The sequence below is a fragment of the Gigantopelta aegis genome, chromosome 3, assembly GCF_016097555.1.
Source record: "Gigantopelta aegis isolate Gae_Host chromosome 3, Gae_host_genome, whole genome shotgun sequence".
Classification (NCBI taxonomy): Eukaryota; Metazoa; Mollusca; class Gastropoda; order Neomphalida; family Peltospiridae; genus Gigantopelta; species Gigantopelta aegis.
The window spans coordinates 52,408,168-52,426,924 of NC_054701.1; the positions used below are offsets into that span (position 1 = coordinate 52,408,168).

General features: G+C 34.4%; 1 protein-coding gene across 4 annotated transcripts in view; it reads left to right on the plus strand.

Moving 5' to 3' along the window:
* Nucleotides 1-14,397, plus strand: part of LOC121368223 (actin-associated protein FAM107A-like) — a 107,114-nt gene extending 92,717 nt beyond the window's left edge. For all 4 annotated transcript variants that reach the window (XM_041492859.1, XM_041492860.1, XM_041492861.1 and 1 more), the window contains 2 exons: nucleotides 8,667-8,820; nucleotides 9,038-14,397. In XM_041492859.1, coding sequence (XP_041348793.1) covers nucleotides 8,667-8,820; nucleotides 9,038-9,151 — 268 coding nt within the window. In that variant the 3' untranslated portion in view covers nucleotides 9,152-14,397. The remainder of the gene's footprint in view (nucleotides 1-8,666; nucleotides 8,821-9,037) is intronic.
* Nucleotides 14,398-18,757: the final 4,360 nt, after the last annotated feature.

An 18,757-nucleotide genomic window follows, 5' to 3' on the forward strand; every position in this document is an offset into this window, starting at 1 on the left:
AAAAGTTTCGTGAAATTATGTTGAAAATTAGTCTGCAATTGGAAATGTAATACATTACTTTCTATATCTGTGTTTGTTTTGTATATTTATGTTTTACAACAAACACACATCAGTGAGGTTGCTGGAGAAAATACTGATTATTAAATTAGTGTTATTAAGTGCAAAACATGACTTAAAAGACTTTCCATGTCACTCAGAACCTATTTTGCTGAAAAATGGTGATGTTTATAAAATAAAATGCAAATCATATTTCATCTATGTTAAAATCAAATGTACATTGTAAACTTTATCACATAAGTGTTGAAACAGCTTTGGATAATAAGTGCATTTTGTTGCAAGTTATAATTCTAAAAAAACAGAGTTCTAGTAGACATATAAACATACTTGTTTTTAAGGTATTGAAACAAAATATATTTATGAACCACCCCATGAAAATGTTAATGCAGATGTCTCAAAATGATATATGTGAGGTAAATACACAATAGAATTATTTTGGAAGTTTAATAGATAATTTGGCAAATTTTCTGCAGACTCTGAGCTAGTCCTGTAACATCACTGAATGCATCTGTCTAGGGATGGAGAAAGTTGTATCTTGGAGGTTTAGTCAATACAATGCTTAGCTCATATGAATGAGTATTTAAATGTGAACACCAGAATTCATCTTTATACATGACATTTTTATGACAAGAGAGTAGTTTTTGTTTTGGTTTCAGTTTTTGTTTTTATCAACATCTTTATTGAAATTTGGACTGGAAATTAAAGAAAAACTTAGCAAATTAAGGTTGTACTATTTTAGTCCCTTTTTTTTTCTTCTTTAAAAACCTTTTGACCCAACTGTGTCACAACATAACATATGAACAGTTAGGAACAACATTTGAAACAACCATGTTCCAGGCCTGTGGATCTATAAAAAAGATGTACTAGTCAGCCAGGCTAGTAAATATAAAAGTCCAGTAGCCCACAGATATTATCACTAGCTCAAGATTTTCCCCCTCAAATCTTATGAAAATTTTTCCACATATAAAATAAACTATTTGTAAACCTGATTTTATTTGAAACTTTTAAAAAAAACAGGAGAGAAAATAACAAAAACAATTGTTAGAAAGAAACCCACTCAGAATATCTTGGCTGAAGTACGAATCAAATCATTGATGGCAGAAGTATTCCAGCTGGATTGATGTTGGAAGTCCTCGGCTGATTTGACCACTTATGATAAGAACGGGTGACATCATGATAATTATGTTCGTTAGCAACTTGTTATTAACTTTAAGAAACAAGTTATGGGGAAAGTAATAATTCTCATTTTGATATACAGAAAACATTCTCCGATGCAGTGCTAACATTGAATTGAATACTTACAATTTATTCAGAAATGTACAAAAAAAAGCTGAGACTGTAACACCCACTTGGAATATCTCGACCAAAGTATGAGTACAAATCAAGGGTCATATATCACTTGTAAAAATCTGCTGTCATCGTAATGTTCCTATTGTATACTATATATTTGTGTATGATTCATATATTTTAAAAAAAGACTTTTGCAGAAGACATAAACATAAGAAAGCAGGTTGTGTCACCGTTTGTCCATCTGTGCCACTTTTGGTTTTCCATACTTTTTATAGTCTCAATCTATCAAGTTACTGAGCTGAAATTGTGTGTGTAGCTTTATCATGCAGTGTATTGACATTTTAAAATAACTTTGCTGGACAAAATAATTTAATTGTTTATATATTTTTGATAGTATTTCAGTGTACATCATTAGTGCACCATGGGGTTTTGTGAGGGCTTTGAAGTATTAAATCTGCTATTTTATGCCAAACAGGTTGGACAGTAGGTGTGGGGAGGGGTGGAGGAGAGGTGTATTGAAATTTTTAATTAACTTTGATGGAAAAAATAATTTAATTGCTCCTATATTTCTCATAATGTTTCATAATAATTAGTGCAGCTAGAAGCACTGAACTAGAAGGTAAGTAACTCGGTGTTTGACCTGATCTTTACACTTGTACTCTATACGACTTGTGGCAGGATCTAGAAGGTAAGTAACTCGGTGTTTGACCTGATCTTTACACTTGTACTCTATACGACTTGTGGCAGGAACTAGAAGGTAAGTAACTCGGTGTTTGACCTGATCTTTACACTTGTACTCTGTACGACTTGTGGCAGGATCTAGAAGGTAAGTAACTCGGTGTTTGACCTGATCTTTACACTTGTACTCTATACGACTTGTGGCAGGAACTAGAAGGTAAGTAACTCGGTGTTTGACCTGATCTTTACACTTGTACTCTGTACGACTTGTGGCAGGAACTAGAAGGTAAGTAACTCGGTGTTTGACCTGATCTTTACACTTGTACTCTGTACGACTTGTGGCAGGATCTAGAAGGTAAGTAACTCGGTGTTTGACCTGATCTTTACACTTGTACTCTATACGACTTGTGGCAGGATCTAGAAGGTAAGTAACTCGGTGTTTGACCTGATCTTTACACTTGTACTCTATACGACTTGTGGCAGGATCTAGAAGGTAAGTAACTCGGTGTTTGACCTGATCTTTACACTTGTACTCTATACGACTTGTGGCAGGAACTAGAAGGTAAGTAACTCGGTGTTTGACCTGATCTTTACACTTGTACTCTATACGACTTGTGGCAGGAACTAGAAGGTAAGTAACTCGGTGTTTGACCTGATCTTTACACTTGTACTCTATACGACTTGTGGCAGGAACTAGAAGGTAAGTAACTCGGTGTTTGACCTGATCTTTACACTTGTACTCTATACGACTTGTGGCAGGAACTAGAAGGTAAGTAACTCGGTGTTTGACCTGATCTTTACACTTGTACTCTATACGACTTGTGGCAGGATCTAGAAGGTAAGTAACTCGGTGTTTGACCTGATCTTTACACTTGTACTCTATACGACTTGTGGCAGGAACTAGAAGGTAAGTAACTCGGTGTTTGACCTGATCTTTACACTTGTACTCTATACGACTTGTGGCAGGAACTAGAAGGTAAGTAACTCGGTGTTTGACCTGATCTTTACACTTGTACTCTGTACGACTTGTGGCAGGATCTAGAAGGTAAGTAACTCGGTGTTTGACCTGATCTTTACACTTGTACTCTGTACGACTTGTGGCAGGATCTAGAAGGTAAGTAACTCGGTGTTTGACCTGATCTTTACACTTGTACTCTATACGACTTGTGGCAGGATCTAGAAGGTAAGTAACTCGGTGTTTGACCTGATCTTTACACTTGTACTCTATACGACTTGTGGCAGGATCTAGAAGGTAAGTAACTCGGTGTTTGACCTGATCTTTACACTTGTACTCTATACGACTTGTGGCAGGATCTAGAAGGTAAGTAACTCGGTGTTTGACCTGATCTTTACACTTGTGCTCTATACGACTTGTGGCAGGATCTAGAAGGTAAGTAACTCGGTGTTTGACCTGATCTTTACACTTGTACTCTATACGACTTGTGGCAGGAACTAGAAGGTAAGTAACTCGGTGTTTGACCTGATCTTTACACTTGTACTCTATACGACTTGTGGCAGGAACTAGAAGGTAAGTAACTCGGTGTTTGACCTGATCTTTACACTTGTACTCTATACGACTTGTGGCAGGAACTAGAAGGTAAGTAACTCGGTGTTTGACCTGATCTTTACACTTGTACTCTATACGACTTGTGGCAGGAACTAGAAGGTAAGTAACTCGGTGTTTGACCTGATCTTTACACTTGTACTCTATACGACTTGTGGCAGGAACTAGAAGGTAAGTAACTCGGTGTTTGACCTGATCTTTACACTTGTACTCTATACGACTTGTGGCAGGAACTAGAAGGTAAGTAACTCGGTGTTTGACCTGATCTTTACACTTGTACTCTATACGACTTGTGGCAGGAACTAGAAGGTAAGTAACTCGGTGTTTGACCTGATCTTTACACTTGTACTCTATACGACTTGTGGCAGGAACTAGAAGGTAAGTAACTCGGTGTTTGACCTGATCTTTACACTTGTACTCTATACGACTTGTGGCAGGAACTAGAAGGTAAGTAACTCGGTGTTTGACCTGATCTTTACACTTGTACTCTATACGACTTGTGGCAGGAACTAGAAGGTAAGTAACTCGGTGTTTGACCTGATCTTTACACTTGTACTCTATACGACTTGTGGCAGGAACTAGAAGGTAAGTAACTCGGTGTTTGACCTGATCTTTACACTTGTACTCTATACGACTTGTGGCAGGAACTAGAAGGTAAGTAACTCGGTGTTTGACCTGATCTTTACACTTGTACTCTATACGACTTGTGGCAGGAACTAGAAGGTAAGTAACTCGGTGTTTGACCTGATCTTTACACTTGTACTCTATACGACTTGTGGCAGGATCTAGAAGGTAAGTAACTCGGTGTTTGACCTGATCTTTACACTTGTACTCTATACGACTTGTGGCAGGAACTAGAAGGTAAGTAACTCGGTGTTTGACCTGATCTTTACACTTGTACTCTATACGACTTGTGGCAGGAACTAGAAGGTAAGTAACTCGGTGTTTGACCTGATCTTTACACTTGTACTCTATACGACTTGTGGCAGGAACTAGAAGGTAAGTAACTCGGTGTTTGACCTGATCTTTACACTTGTACTCTATACGACTTGTGGCAGGATCTAGAAGGTAAGTAACTCGGTGTTTGACCTGATCTTTACACTTGTACTCTATACGACTTGTGGCAGGATCTAGAAGGTAAGTAACTCGGTGTTTGACCTGATCTTTACACTTGTACTCTATACGACTTGTGGCAGGAACTAGAAGGTAAGTAACTCGGTGTTTGACCTGATCTTTACACTTGTACTCTATACGACTTGTGGCAGGATCTAGCTCAGTCGGTAGAGCAGTCACGTGAGGTGCTTGTGTCATAGGATCAAATTACCTTATTGGACCTATTCTCTGATTGAGCTTTTCCCCATCACAACCAGTTTATCACAACTGGTATATCAAAGAATGTGATATGTGCTGTCCTGTTTATGGGAAAGTTTATAGAAAAGATTAGCTAGAAAAGATCCCTTGCTACTAATTGAAAAATGTATGATTGCTCTTGAAGACTACATGCATATGTCTAAATACCAGATATACTGAGTCATATCTAAACTTCACAATCTAAAATTTGAATAAAGTCAATTAAGAATTGACCGTAATTATTTTTTGGTTCATGCAAGTATGAACCGAAAAACCGATTTGCACACAGTATGATCCCGCGTAAAGGGTCATACAAAAGTGTGCACATCGTTTTTTTGGTTCATACTTGCATGAACCAAAACATAATTGCGATCATATCTTATAATTAAATTTATATGCATACTTTAACAATACATAACTGAATTTATTTTGTTTAGCTTTAAATGTGCCTGTAGTATTGTTCGTGTAAACCTCATTGATACTTATGTCGTGTAAGAATGCGAACGTTCATTCACTATTATTTGAATCAGGTGATTTTTTTTGTAAGTGATGTCATTTCCTCTAGCTGCTGTGCATTTTTATGGATCATTTAGTTAGGCCTATATTGGAAGGAATTGTCCTATTCATGTTTAGTTTATATTTTATGAAAGTGAAAGAAGGGAATGTGTCTAACATTTATGCTGTAGGTGGAACCGTTTAATTTTCGCCAACAGCTGTTGAACATCGCTTACAAGTAAGTTACAGGCGTGAAGTTTCCTACATGATTTGTTTGGCCAACGAGTCTCATGTCATGATTAGCGAAGAGGGTTTTTTTTTTGTTTTTGTTTTTTAATCAATGCGTATAGATCCATATGTCTACTCTGCTATAGCATTTTCCATTAATTTATCGTATACATTTTTTGTAGCTTTCACGTGTGTTTTCTTCAAAATATCTAAATATGATTGCCAGGGTAATCTAGCTTGTTGCACTAAAGTAGTGCGAGTCGGGTGGGGGTGTAGTAGGTGTGCCTTAATTTTTTTGGGTTCATCGAGATATGAACGAAAAAAAGCAGCACCTCTGGACCAGAAGCCGTAAAGTGTATAGACGCAAAGAAAATTTAATTATTGAGTGTTGAATAAATATTGTAATGACAACGTCTACACTCCATTTGAAGCCCATCACAGCCCACGTGACCCGATTCATAGCACGTGCACAGCACCATTGAGGCAAAAATGGTTTTGCACGTGCCACTAGTCACGTGACTACAATAGCACACATTTCTTAATCGTTACTTGCTCACAGTAGTCTGACACAACGAAAAAACACATTAATACGATATTTGTTTCGATGCCACGCCATACAAATATGCATGTTGCATGCTAGAACATCAGTAGCTGACATTGCAAGGGCATTGGGTTGCAGTTTATGGGCAATTTTTGATCTGCGAACATGAGTAAAACAAACGGGCACCACCGCTGATCGCCCCCAACTGGGTAGATTACGTGTGATATCATAGGCAGATGACCGTCATATTGTGTTGTGTCATCCGCAACCGTTTCATGACAGCTACAGCAACCAGTAATGAACTTGACAGACATCGGGTGTTCGCACAAATGATCCGATATCAGCTGCGAACCGCTCACCTCCATGCATGGCGCCCATATGTTGGACCCATTTTGACTCAATTTCATTGATGTCAACATCCAACTGTGGGCACAACGCCACTTGCGATGGACTCAGAGGGAATGGAATAGAGTCGTGTTTAGCGATGAAGCAAGATTACACTGCGATTTGCCGATGACAGGCAGAGGGTTTGGAGACGACGTGGTGAACATCATGCTCAGTGTTGTGTCAGTGAAGTTGACAGATTCAGAGACGGAAGTGTAATGGTTTGGGGTGCTTTCTGTGGAAATGGACATTCTCGACTTCTTGTCATCCTTGGCAACCTCAACGCTGCTGCATACCGCGACCAGCTGCATGCTGGCCCAGGAACGTGTGCCCTTCATGGCAGGTCATGGTCCAGGCCTGATCTTTCAGCATGACAACGCCAGACCCCACATGCCATCTTGACAAGGGATTACCCGCGGAATGCGGGCATCAGTGTCTATTGGCCTTCTAGGTCGCCCGACCTGAATCCCATCGAACACCTCTGGGATGTGCTGGGAAGACGCCTGCGCACTCTTAGGAACCCTGCACAGACTTTGCAGGAACTTGGTGCCTCATTAGTGGAACAATGGTGCTGTATCCCTAATGCAGTCTTTACATGCATCAGGCAGTCAATGAGGAGGTGTTGCCTTGCAGTTGTGGGTACACATGGAGGGCATATGTGCTACTGAACCTGTGATTTCATCAGACGACCCCGCTTGTGAATTACCACTTTGACTGTTTGTGATTTTCACGAATGCTGTGGGCGCATCGAATAGATTTTTGACTCAACATTTATTCCTTTTCTTTCTTTGGACGTCATACAATAATAAAAAAAAACCTTGTCTAACGCATATTTGCTAATTAGCCAAGATGAAACCTCTCAAGTTTTTATTTTGACTAAGTATATTTGACATCCAGTAGCTGATGATTAATAAAGCAATGTGTTCTAAAACAAACTTTAACTTTTAACTATACAACTTGATCCAATGATACAGGCTTTATTTAACTCGATTGATTCGAACATCACTATAGGTTTTATGCACATCCATGTTTGGATAATAAGTAACATTAACATGATTTAAAAAATTCTATTTTTCTTGTTTGGGAAAATCAAATATATATTCATAAATACAACATACATGTAATAATCAATGTATATAAAACCATATGCAGTACACAGTTTTAGAGCAGTCTTATTATCTGTCCTGCCTCGAAAATGCGTTAAAATTTTGTTTATACTGTATGCCTGTATATGTAGGCTACCAGTAATTGGTGTTCGCACACAACCACAAATCAATTAACTAATTAAACAAACACCCAGTTGAAAGTAGACCATCAAGATAAACTTCAACAGAATGTCAAATGCAATGTTTATTTTGATAGCTAAGTTTTGAAATTAATTTTAGATTAACAATTTTTATGATATTATATAGGTAGCCTTTGCAAATACCCAGACCAAGATACATGTACATAAAATTTTAACTGGTGTAAATGGTAATTAATTGCATCCTCAGAATATGGCACAAAGCAAACTAACAATACTGTTGTCTTGTTTTAATAAAAGTATATCTGCCAAAACTTGTTAATGAAATCTATATAGACCTTGATGTTTAATAACGGCCGTTTTTAAAATGTCCTAAATTTATTTTATTTTTTGTTTGTTTATGTATTTCTAATATTATTTTCTATTTGTAGATTTCTTTTAATTATTTCATTTAGTTATTTTAAATTTTAAGTTATATTTGTGGATAGTTTTAAATGAGGATTTTTTTTTTAGGAGATCGAACATTTTGTAATTTTTAATTATGAATTAATTGTGTCTAATTTAGTTCCTTGGTACAATAATATTACCTACAGTCATGAATGTACTTTTTCACCCAAAAAAAGAAGCATACATAAAAAGAAATTTAATGTGTGCTTCCATACCTATATGTATAATTTTTATGAATGTAAAATGTTTTATCATATGCCTTTGATCATTACCTTAAAATATGACTTTCACGTAAAAATACCCTACAATTAAATTAGCACCATGCCCTGTCAGAATCCTAGATAGAACACTTGTAAAGATATAAAAGAAATTTTGTATTTGCTTTTCAGAGGAAAAAATGTTTTACAAAAACCAGAACTGGATAAAGTTCTTGAAAAAAGAAAAGAAAGTCAGCGCATTCGTGAATGGGACGAGCAGAAGACAACTAATAAACGGACCAGCTTGGAAATGAAGTTGGAAGAAAGAGCAGCTAAAGTGCAACAGGTAAATATTGCAGTTGTTTGTGTTTTCATTCATTATTTAATTATTATTATTAATTAATTAATTAATTATGTAAAATTCTGCAAATTTAATTGATTGACAATATTTGTTTAGTCTATCATAATACATAATATATTATTGATGATTCTAATGAAATTTACTGTAAGAGTTACATGTATTTGTCACCTTTAGTGTCTTAATAATATGTTCACTGTTTTAGGATGAAGTAAAGTCCATGCAGCCAATAGACGAAAACCTGGAAGCACAGAACACTCCTGAATTCCTCAAAATGCACAGGAGAATAACTGTGAAATCAAAGAATGAGAATTTGTAAACTTGTGTATTTGCATGGTGTCCAGTAACATGACTTTCTCAGGCCATCATAAAGTTGATACACACTGAACCTCTTTACTTAAACCCAGCTTAGGGTAAACTTGACTGTATTTATTTAGCATCCCACAATACAGTTTATGCAGCAAGTTTTGCGTGAATGTAATTTAAGTTTATGTGGTGGTTGTATTTAAAATTCTCTCTCTCTCTCTCTGCCAATATTCTGTCCATCATTCCATTAGTCTGTGTTTAGCTAGCAAAACTTACAGTAACTAGTGTGGTGACTATTTACCAATAGGTATAATGCCAAAATGGTACCTTGAGAATTAATTGAATCCAGTTTTGTCAGATTATATAATTATATAATTGGTATTCTTTGATTTATTTTATGAATGTGTGAAAATATAATTTCTTTAATCAGTGAGTACTTTCACATATTTCATATTAATGTATATAATAATCTGATGTCTTCCATTATATCCAATATTTTTTATTTGACCAGAATGTTTTATAAATTATGCAGACAGCCATGAGAGATACACTTGTGGGTAAAAATGATTTGATATTGTCCAAAATATTTTTTACCTAGGTCTCTGGTCTGAAGGCAGAATATACGCACATGTACAGTATACATGTACAGACATAAAATGCATTTAACAAACAAAAATATATTTATTTATTTTTGTTTTATAAGGCTAAAGTTTATTCAAATATAAATATACTGTCGTCTTTGAGTGTCGGCACACTATATTAAAAATCCATAGTTCTATAAACTGACAGTAATAATCTGTAGTCCCATTCATTTGTACGTATTGATTCAGAAATTAATTCAGTTAACACTGTGAGTCATAAGAAAATATGTTGACATAATTTTTTGCGGTTAAATACAAAATTACAGGACCATATATACTTAGCAATGAACAAAATAAACTTAATGCATGCATGTATGAGAAAAAACTCCACATTTTCAAATTATTTACAGATTGATTCTTGTATGATTCATGTAATTGTTTACATTTGTTTATTATCTTAATCATTTTTCAAATGCATTGTAGATGTTGGTCTTGAAATTGTAATAATGTTTTGAATTAGTAAAGGAGTCTAATAAACATATGATTGTACCATCTGTGAAAAAATTACAGATGTGGCCCAACAGCGTTCACAGAAAACATTTAAAATGACTTAGAATTTCAATGTTATGTACATTGTTTGGACACCTGTTTGTTTTAATAGTTAGCAACATGCAAGCTTTGATTATTTTATCAAAAGCATTGTGTATTTCTTTTGATCATCTGTGTATTTTATTTTAATGATGAAATGATAGTTTGACTATATTTTTTAAAATTTAACTTTTAAAAATAGGAACATAGTTTCTGTTTTAGTCAGTTATATAACAATTCAAGATTCCAGTTGTCACATATGTCTTTAAGCCGAAATATGTAAGCATCATAGTCTAATAATCACTGGCTATCAAAAATAATTTGCTATTTTTCATCAAGGGTACCCTTTTTTACATACACTTGTACCTTGTGATGTTTAATAATTTAATTCCACTAAGGAATTAAGTTACCTTTTGCAGTTACTGAAGGGGGAAAAACAGTTTATTAATGTAATAACTATTTTTGCAAATTGAATAAATTTATATATTTTGAGAGAAAGAAAAATAGTTTTGTTAATTGAACTTTTCATATTTTCAACATCTTTTCCAAAACTACTTTACCAATTGTAACCAAATTTATAGAGAAGGTTCCTTGGCATATGAAGAAACAAATGTGTGGATTTGTTCATTCTGATGTCCAAGGGGCCTGAGGGCAGGGTGTAAAAGAAAGAAAAAAGAAAAAAAAATTACTTTCTCTTCCAGAAATGCTATAACCAGATAGTCTTCATATATGTAAAGGTTAACAAATGGTTTATATAAATTTGTTAACACCCCATTTAGTAGTTGTTTACAAAAATATATTTAAACCAATTTTGTTGACTTCTCCAAAATGACTTGACCAATTCCAGTCAAATTTAGTTTGAAACTGCCTTGGCACATGGAGACACCAATTTGTGAATTTGGTCATTCAGACCTCTCTCTCTCTCTCTCCACCCCCCCCACCCCCACCCCCCATGGGCCTGAAGGAAATTAAGTCAGTTTTCTACTTCCAGAAATGTTATAACTGAATAGTCTTCATATATGTAAAGGTCAATAGATGGCTCATCTCTGTCATTATTGTTGGGCCCCCGCCCCATTTGTCCTCTGGGAGGGGGTGAAGTTTACTATATACCTGTAGTTACATAGAGAAATGCATTTAAACTGTTATTTCTTTGACTTATTCTTCAAAACTTCTTTACCAATTCCAACCAAATTTGTGGGGAAGCTACCTTAGCACATGGAAAAACATATTTGTGAATTTGATTATCTGATCCATAGTGATTTGATTGGTGAGACCCAAAAGAGAAAAATTAAACCAATTTAAAAAAAAGTCTTCGAACCAAATTTTGTTGCAAGCTACTTAAAATAGCAAAGAAGATGAAAAGAAATATAACTTATTTACCGGGTAATGATAATTACTCTTAAAATGAAATGAAGAAAATATGTAAGAAAAACAAAACAAATACAACAGCAACAAGTAGTCAAATAAATTTCAATAAACACCAAAACAGCTCTTGTCATATATTTGGTCTGAAGACAAAATGTACGGTGAATTAACAAAAATAAACAATGATCTGTTGTGGATGAATTGTCCTAAGTAATCAATTGTTTACATTCAGCTTCTGATTCGCTTTTATTTGTAGATTGATGAATCATGGGTCATTTCAAGAATACTGAATGCTTTTACAAAACATTAAACCAAACCCATTGGCCTCAGAGTGGGGTGAAAGCTACGGGATTTATGAGGTTTTGCCAAGTTGTCACTGATGGAAGTGTGATCTAATTTCAGTGTGATTGTTCACATTACTTGTTGCCTTTCAATGTGTCGACCAAAGTGAGTTGTTCAGTGTTATATAAAACTCTCTTGTCACTTATTTTAAACACCACGATGTGCACTATCCATGTTAGGTTGTTCCATGATATTCTTCCTGATATATACTGAACTGTCACAGTGAATACTTATGAACCTTTCCCATGGAATGCCTTTACATGGAATTGGAATTTCTTTATTATTATATTAAGTAGTAACAGCATATATATATATATATATATATATATACACATACACATACACATACACATACACATACACATACACATATATACATACATGCACACACATGTTACAGGAAATATGTATAATTCCTGAAAATTTAAGAAAATATGTGTAATTTCTGATTTACTCAGGAAATATGTGTTATTTTTGAAAATTCCAGGAATTACACATATTTCCTGAAATCATTCTGACTAGAAAACCAGTAGTATCATGTCTGGCATGAAATGAGAACAGCAATATGTTTCAAAAAAAAAAAAAGGTACATGTAGGATAGGTCAGTTTTATATATTCTATTTTTTGTATTATTATTTTTAAAAAGTTATTAAATGTTTTTAATTTTCTTGTTTTTAATACTAAATTCACGCTTAAGGGTCCAGATAAAATGTTTTGTAGGTACACTTTATACCTACATATTAATAAAAATATTAATAAAAATAAATCGAAATTAAAAAAAAAAAATAGTTAAAAAAAATAACATATCCCTCAAAAATAGGGTGATCCTTTTTGTTTTCTGGATAAGGTTTTGTTCCCAGAAACACTGTTTTTGGTGCTTTACTGTAACTTCATTTTAAATTTAAAATTGTAAATGCCAAATGCGCAGTGGAAATTAATTTTAATTTGTGTAAAAACACTTGTAACAATGTTAATTATTACTGTGACCAGTCCATTTGTCAGTAAATGTATGAATGAATATTCTGAATGTAACCTTGAGCAGGGAGGCATATGTCTTCTCTCGGTTGTTTGATTATTGCCTTTGAAAAACACACTTTGAATTGCTTGCTGTTGCTCTGAAGCTCACACCTTATGACATCAGGTGTTGTGGCCACCATGTTTATGGGAAGAGTCTAGTGATTAATTTAAAACAACAGTTGACGTGTACTCAGATCTGCTGCATTTCAGGCATATAAACATAGATGCCTCATTTTGTATGGATTTGTTTTTAAAAAAATTCATGTGTTCACTCTGGTTTGCATTTTAGTTTATATCACTGTTATTTTTACTAATATACATGTATGTGGGATGCAGAGCACAACTTTCTGATTCTCATTTTTGATGTGGTTTAGGAAGATTTAAAACAAATGAAGTTTTGACAGTATAACAAGGTTTTTCATCTACCATCAAAGGATTATTTTAGATCACATAAATATGTTAGAAATAAATATGTTAGAAATATATTTCTAACTAATAAAATCTACATTCATCTTCAGCATGATGAACTAATGCAGATAGAAGTAGCCTCCAACAAGCTGTTTAATACAGTCAGATCTCATTAGATCAACCATGTTTGCAGTCCCTTTGGCCATTTTGTTGTTATATTTAATTTGTCGTTGTAGCAAATTTGTCCTTTTCCATAATGATTGACATAAGCCAAAATACTGCTTAATAGTTATTTAATAGCACAATTAAAATAGAAGGCTGAACAGCATTTAAATAATTAATGCTTTGCAGTTATTATCAAAAACACATGAAAAAGGTACATGAATATGTAATAAAATATGTTTTAAAAAAGCATTATTACCCCAGCAGCCACTCTTAAGGGCCTGCTACATGATACGATAGAACAGGACCGAGTCACTCGTACGAGTCAATCGCACAAGTCAATCGGACCGATTGAATCAGACGTGTTGCCACACAGTACTTGTCAATCGTATGAAACGTGACGTCATTGAAAAATATCCTTGCTGTAACCATGGTAAACAATGTCGTGTATTGATAAGAAGGCGGCTGTCGTAACGTCTCTGTATTTATATAAATGATTAGACACACCCCACAAAGAGTTGTGCCCCTGCTACAACTCTATGAGCTGTTGGGTCTGTACCGATGACAAGCGAACAGAGTTTTCCGCCATTACACTCAGAACGTCGACGTTATCTGCGCCACAATCTGATTGGTCAACGTACCCAAATGTCTGATTCAATCGTATGAAAATAGAACAAGTTCTAAACTTCGACTCGTACAAGTGACTCGGGCCGATTTAATCGTATGACATGCCACACGTTACAATATGCTTGTTGGCGTTGCAATCCGAGTCACTCGTATCGTGTAGCAGGGCCTTTTATGGGGAATATAGAAATCATAATTTCTCAGTGAGAAATTATTATGCATTGGTATAATGTACACTATTATTGGCCAATTTGATGCTTACATACCAATGACTTTGTCGGTACTAAACATACTGTCATTACGATTTGGCAAACCTACATAATGACGTCACATAGTTTAAAGAGTTTGCATTTATACCTCTCTTTTTATTGTTAAATTTGTAATAAAATCTTATTTAAATACATTTCATTACAGATGTTCCGAACAATAAATAACTTTTTCTCTTTTTTTTAATTATCTGTGAACATGAATAACATGCAGTTATAGTAATACTGAGAACAGTATGTTGTAAAGTGGTTTGCATCGCTTCTATATATATTGTAGACTACATTGTTGTTGGATAAAGAAAATATACAGTTTTAGAGAAAAAATAGCTGAGGTAATAAATAGAATACTAAACTCGTTACCAGTTATTATTTGATAATAACTGGTAACAAGTTTATTATCCTCTATAGACCTACATCAAGGTGTATTCACTGCAGTGTTCGAGATTAACAGTATCCCAATATCCTGGGGATACCAGAATTTAATTTTTGGATACCAGACTTCAATAACCCAGTATCCCACCGGGATACCATACAATGTTTTTTTGTTTTTTTTAATCCTGCACTTTTATTTTTCGCTGAAACAATGAACGTCGTCATTTACTGGTGAAGTTAAGTAACAGTATTTTCGAGCTCGAACCCAGTCTAATGCTATGTCGTAACAATATCTCCCCCAACTCGTTACCCAGTCTAATGTTACACTGGAGCAATAGCGGCATAGCAATGGACTGGGAACCGCTAAGTCGCTATTGTTTTTGTTGGATGTTTCCTCCCTTCAAATTTTATTTGAGATATTGATTCCACATCTGCAGAAAATTTATACAGGTAGGTTTATCATTAGTAATGTCAGAAACACTAATATATTACTGCTAAATATTAATTTATGTCAGTATTACTCAAAATTAGATGCAACAAATCTTTTTGCTGATTCCGTTTGACTGCGAATTTTACGAATTCCGCAATTTCGATTGCAGCGTAGCAGTAGACTGGAAACGAGAACAGTGTTTTTCAAGTTTGTTATGATATTATTTATGACTTTCATTTAAGTGGGATAGTAAAATCTCTGGTGGGATACCAGATTTTGAAATGTTAGTATCCATTTGGGATACTGCCCAAAATTTTTAATCTCGAACTCTGCACTGTCAGTCATTCATTAAAGAAATCTATGACGGGTACCTTTTCTGTCCTGTACATTTACAAACTGTCGTAAAAACAGAAGACACAATTATTTCAGGTTACTATAAAGGCCTATTTTCACATGCGATATGTCTGCATATAAAGCCTGACATCAGTAACTGCGTGACATGACAGTCGACTCACATGTACTGCTATCTTTGATACATGTACTGTGCTGTCTTTGATACATGTACTACTATCTTTGATACATGTACTGTGCTATCTTTGATACATGTACTGTGCTGTCTTTGATACATGTACTGTGCTGTCTTTGATACATGTACTGTGCTGTCTTTGATACATGTACTGTGCTGTCTTTGATACATGTACTGTGCTATCTTTGATACATGTACTGTGCTATCTTTGATACATGTACTGTGCTGTCTTTGATACATGTACTACTATCTTTGATACATGTACTGTGCTATCTTTGATACATGTACTGTGCTATCTTTGATACATGTACTGTGCTATCTTTGATACATGTACTGTGCTGTCTTTGATACATGTACTACTATCTTTGATACATGTACTGTGCTATCTTTGATACATGTACTGTGCTATCTTTGATACATGTACTGTGCTATCTTTGATACATGTACTGTGCTGTCTTTGATAGATGTACTACTATCTTTGATACATGTACTGTGCTATCTTTGATACATGTACTGTGCTGTCTTTGATACATGTACTGTGCTATCTTTGATACATGTACTGTGCTGTCTTTGATACATGTACTGTGCTGTCTTTGATACATGTACTGTGCTGTCTTTGATACATGTACTACTATCTTTGATACATGTACTGTGCTATCTTTGATACATGTACTGTGCTATCTTTGATACATGTACTGTGCTATCTTTGATACATGTACTACTATCTTTGATACATGTACTGTGCTATCTTTGATACATGTACTGTGCTATCTTTGATACATGTACTGTGCTGTCTTTGATACATGTACTGTGCTGTCTTTGATACATGTACTACTATCTTTGATACATGTACTGTGCTATCTTTGATACATGTACTACTATCTTTGATACATGTACTGTGCTATCTTTGATACATGTACTGTGCTATCTTTGATACATGTACTGTGCTATCTTTGATACATGTACTACTATCTTTGATACATGTACTGTGCTATCTTTGATACATGTACTGTGCTATCTTTGATACATGTACTGTGCTATCTTTGATACATGTACTGTGCTATCTTTGATACATGTACTGTGCTATTTTTGATACATGTACTGTGCTATCTTTGATCATTGATTGGTCATTTAATTTATTACCTCAACTTTGATGATATATAATGTGGTCGTAAAGAGAGATTTTCAGAAATCAGATGTATGTTTGTTCCTATAATTTGCTCTGTTGGTGTGAGTAGGTGTGAATTTTGGTGTAATGAACAGAATAACACTGATATTTTTGGTTGCATCATGTAAATATCATAGTAATTATAGTTGTAATGAGGTCTGACTGAATATATATGTTACAACTTTAATGTCCAGCTTTAATCTCAACTATACATTTTAAAGCACTAAGATATTTATTGTCCTATTTAAAAATACTTTTATTATGATCTTTATTCAACACTGTTTCATAAAAATGCAGTTGCAGTTCTTTCTTGTGTTGTTAAAACACATTATGTAATGGTTGCTGTACACAGACAATAGTTTTATTTACTGTTTTTTGTTTATTTTCATGCTTGGTAAGAGATATCAACGTTTTGAATTATTTTTTAACAATCTGAAATCAAGTTTAGAATAGAAGTATGATTTAAATGATAATGTGATTGATCGTGTTGTGGAAATGTATGACGATATATTGATCCATAAACACTGTTAACAGAGGAAAGGTGGTGAGAAACCTTTTCTCTCCTTGACAAAGCATGTTTGTATATTAATTGTTTGATTATTCTCAGTAGCAGAGGTTACACATATTAATCAAGTAATTTTATACTATTTAATCATGACAGTGCTCTGGGGGTTTTGTATGTTATCAGATATGTTTCTGGTATGAAAGAGATGGATGTTACACACACATTTGTGTGGAAGTTGTCTCAGAGTTGCATAATGTCAAAAGTATTGATTCTTTTTTGTTGTCAACTGTGAAGATGATACCATGAACTAGATGCCATAAACAAATTATAACCAAACAATTTCATATTGTAGCAAAATAAATCTCTTTCTTTTTTTGACTGGAGAATCTATGGATAAGAGAATACCGGTAACCAATAAACATTATTGCTAACCACTTTGTTTAGTTCAATTCCAATTGTATTGTAAACTCTTATGCCATACATGAAAAACATGATCCATCATAAGATGAGTTTTGCATATCAAGCAAAATAACTAGTCTAATGTTGATAAATCAATGAAGAAAATGTATGATGAATTACCATGACAGCATTTACAACATATTTATTATTGTGAGGAATTTCATTTTTGTTAGGTTCTACATGATTATCTACAGGTGGTCATTGTAATCACAGAATACTCAACGAGCTACGAGGCACTACTGTTTATCTTGTATGAGTGAATTGATGTTGTCCTCCTCGAACCTTCGGCAAGGGAAGGATAATATCAGTTCACGAGTGCAAGATAAATGGTATTGCTGAGTAGCAAATTGGGTATTCTATTTATTACCCATTATCAATATTTATCATTGTATGGAAGATTTTCAAACGATACTGTTGTTGAAAACAAGTTTGCAAGTTGAGAACAAGAGACATCGTTGCCGCCATGGAAACTATTCTTACACACAATTAACCATCTATAGTGAAGCACTGTTTATGATGTCAAAACGTATCTAAGGGAAGAAATGGGGGGTTTTCTTTCCCTAAGGAAATATCATTTTTCTTTGCCCGCTTCACTCTGCCCATATGGGTAATAATAAGGATTGATTAATGCTTATTAATGCAACTTAGTAAAATATGTACATCATTAGTCAGTTATCTCACCTCTACAATTTTACAACTTGTTACAATGTCAATTAAAGTTAAAGTCTGTTTTGTTTAATGTACATCATTAGTCAGTTATCTCACCTCTACAATTTTACAACTTGTTAGCATGTCAATTAAAGTTA